At 40.7% G+C, this 14,674-nt stretch overlaps 1 protein-coding gene across 1 annotated transcript in view; it reads left to right on the top strand.

Moving 5' to 3' along the window:
- Positions 1–14,674, top strand: part of gabbr2 (gamma-aminobutyric acid (GABA) B receptor, 2) — a 220,890-nt gene that overhangs the window by 166,878 nt on the left and 39,338 nt on the right. Inside the window, exon 13 of the mRNA XM_085445503.1 lies at positions 1,798–1,920. Coding sequence (XP_085301629.1) covers positions 1,798–1,920 — 123 coding nt within the window. The remainder of the gene's footprint in view (positions 1–1,797; positions 1,921–14,674) is intronic.

Below are 14,674 nucleotides of genomic sequence, written 5' to 3' on the forward strand. Positions count from 1 at the left end.
ATGGCAAAATGGTATAGGCACCTAGCAGACCTGCCTTTTTCTAAGAGTACAATAAGAATATAACCAACTAGCACCTCAACTAGTTGTGTTGAGTTGACTATGCTGCTTTTGTCGACTATCTGCATTTGTACAGCAGTTATTTGTAACCTCTGCCAGTCCATCTGAGTCACAGGTTGCCTCCCAACATGCGATATGTGCTATCACCTTTAATCAAAAGCTGACACCCAGGGACTGAAGGTGTTGCACACTCAACCTTTGGTTACCACAGCTACTTGCAACCAGTTGCCAAATGAGAAAAAATGCAATGTAATCACCAAGGTAACCTCCAGTTTTTCCTAGTTGCAAAGACAGCCCTCTCTTTACTGTAGTGTTACTGAGGTAGATCGCATGGATAATGTCATGATAACTACCAGTGCTGTCAGATGTTGGTACTCTAAACATGACTTTAAAAAAATAAAAGAAGCAACCATCTATGTCCCCAGTACCATGGACTCACAATTCATGTAGAGGGAGAAAAGAAAATCTGTCTGTCTTTAGAAATATTTTGCCAAGAAAGTACCGAACCAAGCAGGATACAGTCATGGAAGTGCCACAGAGGCAGTTTTCAGTAATGAAATGTATATTTATATATACATCTACCTGTAGACAGATTTTCACACATCACAACACAATGCAGATGTGGATGCAACATAAAAATGATCCTGAAAAATCAACAAAAAGGATCATTTTAAGAACATAGCTCTGTGGTGGCTCTAAATTATTTGGGCTTTTTCCTCAAATTAGTAACTACAGCCACACTGGAGCCTTACTGGTGTGACTGGTGGAAAGAAAACAGACAACACTTCAGGTAATTTAGATTAATTACTGCCTTGGCAGAGTAACATATCACAGTTTAGCAGATGGTGTAGGGTAGAGTACATTTCTCAGAAATATAACATGTCTAATTACTTGTTAGATTTATAGAATTTTAATCAGTATATGTAATATATGTTGATTTTCTTCTTCATGTTGTCCTAAATGGCCCGAAGCAATGTGATAAACAATAACAGAGCACATACCTTGTTTTGCCTTGCCGACATACATCTGCTCAAAAGCACTGCATCAAAAGATGGCAGATCAAAAAACACAGTCCCATTATTTATCTCATCCTGGGCCCACTTATGGGTGGAGACCTGCACAACACTGCTGAGTTGCATCTGGGCTATGTGATACTCACCAAACACAGCCCAGCCTGCGTCCCCTGACCTTTCCTTTGATCTGCGGTTCCAGACAGTCAAACGCTATTATAAATAAAGATCACAAACAGGTCACAGCTTTCATCCCTCTAAAGTTCAGGGTACAAAAGAGGAGCTTTTGTGGTTGCAGTGGCTCTTGTTTGGTGGATCTTTTCCACATTCTCTCACCACAAGGTAACAAAACTGTTGCTTGTTGGTGGCATAGTATTGACACAACTGAATGTCAACTCGTGGTTTACACCCCCGGGATGATTACAGTCTGCTAAATACGCTACATGTCTTTATCGAATGTTGAACCAGGCCTTGGTCTTTTGGACTCACAGGCCTGGCTGGATTCCGATCCCAGCAGGTGGTCATTTGCAGTTAAATACATTATTACCAGACCCTGATTAGATGGTTAAAATGAAAACAGCAGGGGTCTAGGACCTCAGATGGGATGTGAATAACTCACTTCACATAATTAGTGTGGTCAATAAGAACAGATACTTGCATTATCATATAACATTAGCAGGTGTGGGCTATTTAGCTAATAAAAGCACCTAATTTTCTCTTCCCTCTTCAGATCATAAAGGACCAGAAGCTGTTGATTATCGTTGGCGGGATGCTGCTAATCGACTTATGCATCCTCATCTGCTGGCAGATTGTGGACCCACTTAGGAGGACTGTGGAGGAATACAGCCTGGAGGTCAGTCATCTTGTCTAAACTTGTGGTCACTTGCAGCGCTTTTGGTAATGAAGCTTACCTTAGCTGGTGGGGAGTCTTGGTGACATAAAGTCTTGCTAAAAATGCCTGAGTGTTTTGAGTTTAACCAAACAAAATGTCTGCTATAGGCTCCTGCACGAGCATCTTTGTTGTGCCTGTTATTTTTGGGTCAGGATGTTAGCCATTGCTGCCTCCTGTGCCCATCCCGTGGCCGGACATTTGCCAGCTTGAATGGGAGACTTTGGCAAGCTCCACTGGAAAAGAGGCACTTGGCATCGTTTCATCTTCGCTGGAGAGTTGGCATGGCAGGGAGCAGAAATTAAAACTGCTACAGTATACTGTGACTGTAAAGAGACTGAGATTCTCTGAGATTGGTGCAGGATTAGTCTAGCTTTGCGCGCAATTGGCTCAATTGAACATACTGTAGCTCTGGCATTAGAGGTTGATGATGTGTGAAGTGTGTTTTCAGTTAGGCATAGCATATTAGCACATAACTATCAGTGATATTAAGGGAATCCACACATTAGCAAGGCAAGTGAATATTTCTATACTCAGAGGTATTAGTCGCTTTGGTTGAATTGGGTGATTTATTTTTTATTTCATATTTCTGTGTTGAGCATACTGCCTGAAGTCAGTAGGAGTGCCCTTTTTTTTTATCACTGGTGCAGTGAGGACCCACTGGCGAAAGGATCTGGCTATAATAGTGATTTATTAATGAAGTATACAGCAGCTGTGGTTTAGGAAAGCTAATTGTTTGAGTACATCTGCTCACTTTGCTCCACATGAAACTTCAACCAGGGACACTTCAAGCTGTGCATGTTGTTGTTGTTTTTGAGAATATCTGCAAATATCGATGCAGATAGTCTCAAAATAGATGATAAATCAATAACATATAGATGATTACAAAATTCACTGGTTTAACCAAGTCTGTTAACCTAATCAAATTATCAGATACATAAGATGATGGAATATGTTAGGCCAAGGGATACTTCAAATCCATAATCCAGTTGTAGTTTTTATAATCTGAGTGTATTAAAGAACAACTCTTCACTCAAAAACTGTAGCCAGGCAAGAAATTTCAAGTGAAGATTTGTTTTTTCTGCTTAACTGGATATGGATCTGAACATACTGGCACAGAATGTTGGGCACAAACACTTCACATGAATATTCCAAGCACAGAATGTTGCGAACAAGGACTTTGCACTAACATTCCACACGAACATTCTGCCCAAACATTCTGTGCACAGAATGTTAGGTACGAACATTCTGCTTGAACATTCCGCGAACAGAATGTTGGGTACAAACATTCCGCACAAATATTCCATGCACAGAATGTTGGGCAAAAACACTTTGCACGAACATTCAGCACAAACATTCCGTGCACAGATTGTTGGGTACGAACACTCCGCCCGAACATTCCGTGTACAGAATTTTGGGTAAGAACATTTCCCATGAACATACTAGCACAGAATTTTGGCCACAGACACTTTGCACGAACATTCCATGTACAGAATGTTGGGCACAAACATTTCGTGTACAGAATGTTGGGTACGAACATTCCGCACGTACGAACATTCTGCCCGAATATTCCGTGCACAGAATGTTGGGCAAAAACACTTTGCACGAACATTCCGCCTGAGCATTCTGTGCACAGAATGTTGCGTATGAACATTCTGCACAAACATTCCGTGCACAGAATGTTGGGTACGAACACTCCGCACGAACATACTCTCACAGAATTTTGGCCACAAACACTTCGCACGAACATTCCATGCACAGAATGTTGGGGACAATGACTTGGCACGAACATTTCGCACGAACATTCTGCCCAAACATTCTGTGCACAGAACATTCTGTGCACAGAATGTTGGGTACGAACATTCCTCACGAACATTCCGTCCACAGAATGTTGGGTACGAACATTCCGCACGTACGAACATTCTGCCCGAACATTCCGTGCACAGAATGTTGGCCACAAACACTTCGCACGAACATTCCATGCACAGAATGTTGGGGACAAAGACTTGGCACAAACATTTCGCACGAATATTCTGTCCACAGAATGTTGGGTACGAACATTCTGCATGAACATTCCGTGTACAGAATGTTGGGTACGAACATTCCGCACGTACGAACATTCTGCCCGAACATTCCGTGCACAGAATGTTGGCCACAAACACTTCGCACGAACATTCCATGCACAGAATGTTGGGGACAAAGACTTGGCACGAACATTTCGCACGAATATTCCGTCCACAGAATGTTGGGTACGAACATTCTGCATGAACATTCCGTGTACAGAATGTTGGGTACGAACATTCCGCACGTACGAACATTCCGCCCACAGAATGTTGGGTACGAACATTCTGCACGAACATTCCGTGTACAGAATATTGGGTACGAACATTCCGCACGTACGAACATTCCGCCCACAGAATGTTGGGTACGAACATTCTGCCTGAACATTCCGCCCACAGAACGTTGGGCACAAGCACTTTGCACGAACATTCCGCCCAAACATTCCGTGAACAGAATTTTGGGTACAAACATTCCGCACGTACGAACATTCTGCCCGAACATTCGGGTACGAACATTTCGCATGAACATTCCGTGCACAGAATGTTGGGTATAAACACTTTGCACTAACAATTTGCACGAGGTTCTCCAGGCTGCAGCTGAAGGAATAAGGCTTTCAAACAACATACCCTGTTAATTCAAAGGAACAACTGAAGTTGGGTTATTAATTTTGTCCTAATATTATTGCTTGATTAACTTCCACAGTCTTCCTAAAACATACCACCAACCATCGTCATAGATAGATTGTGAAGCTCTGTTTTGAATTATTGAGTTTATCACCACCATCACATACAGTAGGTGACTGCTATTGTTAGCTTAAGTGAACTCAGATGGCAGAAAGATATCCTAGATATTCTGAACCTGCGTAGTACTACAGGTCCCAGGTATGTTGAATTGAAAACACTATTTAAAAACAATCTGCTTTCCATTAATGCTACAGTGTATTATTCTCTTTATGTGTTGGCTAAAAACTCAGTGGAACAGCGCGATTACATTTACTTTACTGTTGCTTCTTTCAAATTACAAACAGGAGATTACGGCTAGTACGAAGATGACATTTCACCTAATGAGCAAAGAGTTCCACAGAGTTCTGTATGCAGGCCACAAGATGGCTAACTGCACCCTAGGAATCCTCAGAAACTGACAGCATTAGCTGCATACTCATTGACCCTGCTGCTAAACAGAGGTTGCCAGAAGTCTGGTGCGGTGAAAATCTGGGTCTGTTGTTGGAGACTTCTTTTGATCATCCTGAATAGATTTTCTTCTTGTTTGCCAGCTTGTTGCCAAGGTCCTGTGGGGGTGGAAAGGTACCTTGCACCCAATTTTGACTTTCTTCAATTAGATGAAAATCTTGTGAAGTGATAAATAGCGCTTATCAAAGAGTAGCAGGTCAGAGAGCCTCTCTCTCTCTGAGTCCTGGATAAAAAGATTCCAGTTTGCGAACCCTGATGAAAACATGTAAATTATATTGGCAGTATTATATTGGCAGTATTATTTGACTACTTCTGATCTACAATGAAAGGTATTTACACAACTCTAGAGAAAGCTGTATTTCTTTTGTGTTATATAGCCACTTATATATTTAAGCCTGCTGAAAGAGGAAAACAAAGCCTTGCTTAGTATTTGTGAATGTTATCAGCATGGGCAGCTGACTCCTTATGGAGTAGTCTCAGACTTTATGTCCTGGCCAGTGGAGGGTTGTGAATATATATAAACCACTGAGTGCTGGAGTCTGCATTTCCCCTGAGGTTATGAATCTGCATGCCTGGGCTGAGGCATAGGGTCCACAAACCTGCCTTGCCTGCCAGATTTCAAACACCGGCACCAGTGGACCCTTGGGGCTCAGCTGAGGGAAGAGACAGTCTGGAGCTCATCTGCACCCTGGGCCTCCAGGCCTGCCACGTGGGACCACAAACCAGAAGGCAACCCAAATAAACTGAAAGTAGACAAGAAGCAAAGAGAGGTTAGGAGATAACGATAACTCATCAATAGCTGTGGTTGTAACAATAATTTTAAAGCAAAACTAACAGAGAATATTGCTTTATAAACAGAGGCAGAAGGGTTTTAAGCCATGTACATAATGGCATAAGCACTGCAATAAATAACTCAGCGTTTCCACTGGGTTCAGTGAGGTGTTGGAACAGTTGGTGTTGTGATCTACTAGTATCCAATGAAAATGAAAGACAATTAAAAAGAAGATAATAATAAACAATGCAGAGTGATCCCATCATATTTCATTTTCTCCCCAGTACTATTACATTATCTCCTGCAGTTGTAGTCCAGTGTGTGTGCATACGCGTGTGTGTGTTTGTTTGTGTGTGTTGTTTCTGATCTGAAAGGTAGATTAAGTCTGACTGTTTGAGGGGATGGGGAATAGGACCGTGGTAAACGGTCTCCATGGAGCTCAGGAGCCAGTGACTGACTCACTAATAGTAAATTGCTCAAAGAGAAGGACTATTAGTTACCCAGTTTCCTGTGAACTACCGCATCATGCTTGGCCAACATTCTTTTTCGTTTTCTTTTTTTTCATTCCCTCTCTCTTTCTCGCTCTGTCTTTGTCAGAAACTCCCCTACACCCCCTCACATTTCACCTCTGTGGAGAATTGAAGTTGACCTTGGGTTCGCTAAGCTGTACCCACCTGCTGTATCCAAGGATACATTGTATGTCAGTGCAGTGTTATTGAACTGTCACGGTGCTACCTAGTTTGCCAGTTTTGCTGTTTGTACCACTTCACCGGAGGGTGTCTTTGCTAAACAACAAGCGTATTCAGTTTTTCTTTTTCTTTCTTTAATTTAATAGACACAGTCAAAGAGAGTGTGTGGCCAAAGTCAGTGGCTATCGCAGATTTTGGATGAAATGATTGGGCTTGCGATGTACATGGGTAACTTGGAAAAATTCAGTTCCGCAGGGTTAATCCCACTGCTGAATCTAGCAAGCTAAGCTTAATGAGCTACCATTCACAAAACTGGGCCATTCCCCTTTGCATCCTTTATTAGCATTAACAAGAAGATGAAACTAAAGAGGCTGACAATAGATCCTTGTGGAACACTTCATAAAACATCACTGATTTAATACCCTCCCAAATAAAAGTAAAGAAGAGCCAAAGATCGTGCGGGGAGTTAAGTCTTTAAGTCTTTCAAATGGGAGGAAAGTAACCTTACACCCCCCAGTCATATTTTATGGCTCCACTTCAAGCCTGTAGTTTTAATTGCACTACATGGATGATGGTGCTCTCCCAAAAAATGACTTTTGACCTTGATACTATAAGAAATTTTCCTCTGCTTTTACTATATACTATACTATGAAATAAAGACTCACATGCTGAATATAGAAAAGCACAAAACAAAACAAAGTGGAATGTAGATGGACTAAGATGATAATTACAGCCCTCCCTTTTAAACTTAATGTACAGAAAGCAGGAATCGTTCTGACCGCTCCCCCAAATATCCTGGGAATGCTGATGGAATTGTTGGGCTGCAGTGAGCAATTAAAATCCCTTCTGTGGCTCGTTAATAATTGTCCATTCCTTAATGGCATGGATGTTTCAGCAGCTGCTGGCTGCTAGAAATTAAGCCCTGCAGTACTGACACATGCTGTAGTGTCAGTGTACACACGTGTGGAATGTGGCAAGTCATACGCAGATGTGTTTTTGTATGAGTGCCTGTGTGTTTACGGATGCATTCATATCCACTCTTGTGGATCCAGGGTATTGTCCCCCCCGCATAATGAAGGACAAACTGTCAAGAAAGGATGATTAGCATTCTGGTGAATCCTGCCGCAGACCCCCTCTACTCTCCTCTCCTCTCCTCTCTTTCTTCCCCTCCCTCCTCTGTCGTGTATTTTTTTTATTTATTTTTTTTGCAGCCTGGAAGCTGCTGCAAGCATCAGCGGGCAGGAGAGCTGCAAAAGAATATTGCAGTGTGGCATCGCCATGGCAACGGCCATGGTTCCTGACATCCATAACGCAGAGAGCGGCACTGTTGATTCACGAGACAAAAATAATGGGTTGAGGCACCCGTCTCAGCATGACAACGCATGCTGGGAAAACTTTAAGCATCCACACAGAAATACATGCCCAAGGCTGATAGATCGTCAATGGCTGATCGAAGCAGAACAGATTTATCAACACATACATATTCATGCATGCGGATTTTCTTCCAGAAGATCTCTGAGAGTTTACCTCTGCTTCTCTGCCTCTGCTGCCCCACCTGTATGCAGCAAGACGAGGAGAGAAAGGGGGGTGGAGGGAATTTAATCCCGGTGCTTTGTCAATGCACTCACCTGGTCCCAGTATCATATCATCGGAGGAGCAAGCAAAGTATGACTCACCACTAGCATTTAATGTGGAAATATTCATCTTTATGCAGCGATGATATGATGCTGATTAGCTTGAATGGGAGCCCCCATTATCAGCAATGGAAATCGAGACAGGGTCTTCACTGCCAGGCTCAGACAAAAGCGGCGAGGGTTAAGATGCATAACTAATCTGACCAGAGGCTAAAGGACGCTGCTATGGTCTTCATTATTTGCCCCAAACATAAATGCATTTGAGCGCTGTTTAAAAAAAAAAGTTGTGCTATGAAAATACATCTTAAGTAAGGCAATTACTCAGATTACACAGCCATTTCTCTTGGCGGGAGGCTGTAAAATGCCATCTGTTCTTGTAATACTTAAAAATGCTATTTTTAAAAGATGGAGAAAAAAAACATTTTTGTTCACATCATTTCTAAATAAAAGAGAGGAAAGGTAACCGCAGACAACAGTCACACTGTGGGCAACAAATAAGAAGGCCAGTTTTTGCATCTGTTGTAATTTCTATTAATAATGACATCAGACCAGTCTGACAGCAGGCACCTGCTATCAATGTGACTCCACACTTTAGAGTCACTCTGCAAAGCAGTCCTGGCAGTTTTTGCTGTGCTGTTTGCATTGCTACTGCCTGCCACTTGTCCTGCTGAATCATTTCACTCTTCATTCTTGACATTTGTCCCCATTATTTCGCTCCGTTGCATTTGACTGCATATGCTGTATTAATGTGGCATGTTGCATCCATCACCCCCATGTGATAGTAAATTGCATTAAATTATTCATTCATATGAATATCAAGTAGAGAGGTTAATACTTAATGTGTTTATATCCAGATTCAGACACAGACTTAACGAACACACTCGCACACACTCTCCTGCACCCACAGGTATAAGGTTTTCTCACATTCAGTCCACACATTTCATTTCATGTTGTTTTTTCATCACCATGCGCTTATATTGTTTACTTTTTGAATTGCCTTCTACCTATGTTAGACATTTAACCATCAGAATCATGTCACCAGCCCCTGTTCTGTTTGCCAAACCTCCTTATTTATTCCATGACTCCCAGCCTATCCTCTACCCCTCTTCTGCTTTTCTTTATTTGTCCAGCTATTACCCTTTGGGAGTGTGCTAAAAAAGCAGGGGATGAAAAAAAGTGCTTTCTGACAGCAGTGCCAGTGGATGAAACTCAGGCTGGACTGAACCACTCTTTTTTTTTTTCCCCCATCCTCAATTTTTTTTACCTCTCTTCATCACCCCCTTTTCTCTGTCTCATTTGATTCTGGTGTTTCTTTTCCTTTTTTCTACTCTCAGTTCACCATCTTCTGTGTAGTTTCTCAATTCCACCTCTTCAAAGGGAGGGATCAACATCTGGCCCAATTCCGGTCAGGATTTGGTGCTGATGGGCCGAGTTGGGGAAAGTAGCGAGTGTGGCCAGAGGGAGTGAGACATGTGCCAGCAAATTTCCTTGAGTCAGAGAACGCGTGTACTACTCCAGTGGGAATCTGTGTGTCAAGGTCACTGAGGCTATTTGAGTTTTTATTGTTATTGGTCACCCTTTTTTTGCACCTTACATGGGTGTTACATTTATATGTATAAATGTATTCTCTCTAAACTCTGATTCTGTAGTCGGAGCAGCCTGTGGGTTATGTGACCTCATTAATAAAATCAGCTTTTAGTTGTGTCAAAAATTTCAGATCCATCACACTGTTGTGGTCAGACGATTGTTTTAGAAACCTCTTCCTCGTGGGTGCTCATTGATCTAAGAAAAGCTGCCAAGACTAAACAGAAACATTTTAGATTTATGTGGGCAAAGGTCATGTTTCTGTTTCGCTAGTGGTGTGTGTGGCTTCTACTCTGACAGTTAAGTCAGAGGTGTTAAACTAGCAGCTGGTTCAAAGGGTCAAATTCAGCCCACTGGATAGTTTTGCACAGGAATTTGTAACATAAGGAAAGATTATAGTATTTTTAGATTTAGACAAGGTTTTTTTTGTAACTATATATGTAAAATACTCATGCACATGTGAATACTTTATGACTTTCTGTTAGGCTCTGTAAATTGTAGAATATATGACAGACTGTGAATTTGGGGGAAATAGGCTTTAGGCTTATGGTTTTAGATTTTTTTTCATGTCTTGTCAGCTTTTATCCAGTGTTTTTACTTGTCTTGCCCACTTGAGGTCAAATTGAACTTTATGGGGCCATGAACTAAAATGTGTTTGATCCTCTTGGTCTAACATGCTTCTGCAGTCCTGTGAAAAACTAAATACAACTCCCAGTGATTCAGTAGCTTTTAAAGCAACCTTTAGCAACAATAACTTGAATTAATCATTTTCTATATAACTTTATTAGTCTCACATTATTGTGGAGGAATTTTGGCCCCCTCTTCTTTCAACATTGCTTCAGTTCAGGTCCCGCAACAGCATTTCATTTAGGTTGAGGGCTGGACCTTGACTGGTCCATCGTAACAACCTGCATGCATTCATTGTGGTGTAGATTTGCTGCTGTACTTCTTTGTCATGTTAGACGATTCAGTTTTGGCCAAGCTTTGGCTACTTGATAGATGGCCTTACATTTGACTGTAGAGTAGTTTGATAAGCAGAGGAGTTCATGGTTGACTCAGTGACTGCAAGGTGCTCCGTTCCTGTGGCTGCAAAACAAGCGAAAATCATCACCCCTCCGCCACCATGCTGACAGTTTTATGAAATTTTTGTGCTGATATGCTGTGTTTGGTTTTTGACAAATGTGGTTTTGTGCAGTGTGACCAATCGTCTCCAAACCTACTTTGGACTACTGTCCAAAGTAGGTTTCTTTTTTTTCAGATGCAACTCTACAAGCTTACTCCATGCTGCCATGTTCTTTTTAGAGAAAATTATTAAATATTATATTATATTTATATTAATAATTTATAGATGTGCTATAGCTTATGATCAGTTTATCAAGTGCATTTTATTACTGGTACCTAGTTGCTACTTACCGTCTGGATTCCTTTGGTAGCAGTAAGGAACTTAGTTTTTCACATGCATGGAGTCCTGCAAAAGTTTCCTTTTTCACATGACTGTATCTTCCATCGAGCACCGGTTGTTTTCTACTATTTTCCAAAATGGACTCAGAACTAATTACTAGGGCTGGGTATCATCACTGATTTCTAAAATCGATTCAATTCCGATTCACAAGGTCCCGAAGATTCGATTCAATTCAATTCGGTTTGATTCGATTCGATGTGAATCAGGGAAATTTTGCCTTAGACAGTCAGAAATATTATAATTCAGATCATGCATCAGTACATTTCCATATTTTTATATCTATAAAAAGAAAGCTGACACTTGCGAGACTTTATCAAAGGTGTGAGCATTACAGCAGATGCCTTTGTGTCAAAGTAGCTGAGGATAAAACACAGAAAAACATGAAGGTGATTTTCCCGGCCTGGGATTTTATAAAAATGTTCTGCAGTAGATCAAAAACGAAAGAAAACCCTTAATCAACATATGAACATTACCTGATGCTGCTGAAGGGAAGCAGAGCAAAGTTACAGAGGTTTTATTAGAGACACAGCTAAGCGTTTTGCAATTTTGCATAGTTTTAAAAAGTTTAAATTTGTTCAGTAGCCTATTGAACAACAGAAATGAGGCTTTCTTTTCGGAAGTAAGTAAAAGGAAAAAAGCAGCGGCCGACAGCGCTGTAAACAATAGTGATGGGATTTTCGGCTCTTTTTAGAGAACCGGCTCTTTCGGCTCCCAACGGGCTCTTCAGGTTGCTTTGTTGCTTTAATTAATTTATTATTAACAACAATATAAAATTATGCACAAAAAGAATTACTAATGTAAACAAACGTGGTTTTATTTATATATGTTTAGATATAAATATATACAGTGGGCCCTGGAGACGAAGCATGTATAAACTCCAAAAAACAGTGTGAGACTGTTTTTTGGAGTTAGACTTGTGTTTGTAAATGAACCGCCCCATGTTGTGTAGCTTTCTGGATTTTACACTTATTGGGTTACATATTTATTTATTATACAGGCTATACAGTACATAAAATCAAAACTCACATGTTTTATGTAACTAAAGTGTGTAATCATGTCAGCTACAGACAATAATTAAGTTATAGACTATATTTATATGAAAAACGTGTTTGGGGGGGAATAAAGGCTTTGATTTTGCCACCCCCATTTGATTTCTTTGCCACCCTCATGCCACCCTAAGAAAGTTTCTCTAGATGCGCCCCTGGGTGGAAGCAAAACAGTAAAAGTAAGAGGGAATTCATGACAATGTTTATCAAATGTGAAGTGTAGTTTGCTGCTTCTTTTGCTGCTGGTTCAGTGAATTTTGGTTGGAGAGAGATAAAACCTGCAGCTTCAGAATCTAGCGCAAAAAAAAATACGTATACACAAAGCGGGGACCCGCCGAAACATCAGAATCAGCCAGTCCGTGCCATCCGGTAAGAAAGGTGACATCTCACTGATTCTGATCCGTCGGCGGGTCCGCGCTTTGTGTTTACGTCTTTGTGCAGAATCCGTGTACCTGCTCTCATTTACTGTTTGGTGGTTGTTGAAATTTTGTGAGGTTTAACCTGAGATTCTGGCTTTTCGGGCAAAATAAATTTATATTAAAAAATCGATTCAGGATTTTAATGAACCGATATCACGTTATCCAAGCTAGAATCGATTTTAATCAACTAAGACATCTTAAAAATCGATGTTTTAGTTGATCCATTTCAGTCAACTGTTGATTATGTGAATGCCATCTGAAGGACACTATGCTCTCCTTTCACTATCAAAGCATTGCTAGAGCCCAAATCAACTCCTGTTTTGTATTTATTGCACTCTGGTTGGCTTGTTGGATTTCTTTTAAAAGTAAATTATACAGGGATTTACCAATGAGTGATCACAGGACAAGCAATGAGAGTCACAAAGTCTTCACTCATAATGAAGGAGAACATCATCTGCCGCATTATCCACGCAGCAGCAGCATTGCCAAGGTGGTGCTAATATGGGTTTTGACTCTCCTTTGTTAGCATTAAAGCTCTGGCTGAGATCAATGCTTTTTCAAAGTAAACCGGGTCATTAAGGGATAACCGCCACCCACCTAGGCCTCTTCTCATCGACCCTCTCCAGAGGGAAGCAGGATATGAGGGAGAGAATAAAAGGGAAGGGTACACAGACCTCACACATTCCTTGGTGCTTTGCATGGCTGCATGAGCATCTGAGAGTTTGCCTAATAGATAGGCAAGCTCTGTGTTGTTACATGTATAATAAGGTGTTGTTACTGTGTGTGCTGTGTTATATTTTACTTGTGTTAAATTAGTGTTTTGAATGAATGACAAGGTGCTCTCCTCTAAGTAACTGGATAGTTAACTGTTGAAAAAGACCCAGTTGCAAGTGACTCTTTGACGATCACATTTCTGTGTACCCATTTCTACACATACTGTGCAGCTACTCTGCTGTACATGCTGTAGGTCCCGGCACAACATGGTGCCTTTGTCATTGGCCTGTTATTTTGTGGTACTCTAAGTAACTGTGTGACAGGTCTTCCCTGAGGGACGTCCTATTTCTATTTATAGTTATGCCTGTATTTGAATGTCCCAGCCAGCAGCAAGTTTAATCTAATCTCCACCTGGACAGGACGCATGCCCCAACCTATATAAAGAGTGCTGCATTATGTGCTAATGAAAACTCAAGCTGAATTTGTTTTTAGGGCCAAATGTTTTGTGAAGGGACATCGATTTTGCAACTGTGGTCTAAATGTTAACTGTTAATTAATTGATTTATGGACCAGAAAGCTACTGGAGCAAGCCAATTAGAAATTAAAGACCACTGATAGATTGAGATTAAGTTATTCTCTTCGTAACCATCAAACTGTGCCAGCTGATGAAAGTATATTGTGCTGCACTTGAACCCATATGGAAAAGATATATATAAATCTTATAAAGTTTGTATCTGTCTTGTGTGAAACTTGTATGAAAAGCATACAAGAGTGAAAACACATATAAGATCCCTTGGAAAATTATATAATGAAATTTGTATGTTTTGTATACTTACTAAAAAAATATATGAAAGTAATGAGAAAGTGGCCACTTTCATGAGTAAATCATATATGTTTTTACTATTTCTTTTCCATATGGGAAATCATGTTTGTGAGAAGATTATGAGTGCACGCTGTACCTTCTGAATGTCTGAATATTCAAAAATAAATAAATCAATGGAGTTCCGCCTCCATGTTTCTATATTTAAAGCTGATTTAGCTCCACGTGTCTTGTCAGATATGTTAGCTCCTCTATGATTTACCCCTGCATAAAGCTGTTTGAAGTTTGAAAGCATTTTCATGTTTCCTGCGTTTTTGATTTATTTCC

This window comes from Copadichromis virginalis, linkage group LG22 (genome assembly GCF_057382275.1).
Source record: "Copadichromis virginalis isolate Kocher_CV1m ecotype Utaka linkage group LG22, C_Virginalis_male_GT1.1, whole genome shotgun sequence".
NCBI classification, from domain to species: Eukaryota; Metazoa; Chordata; class Actinopteri; order Cichliformes; family Cichlidae; genus Copadichromis; species Copadichromis virginalis.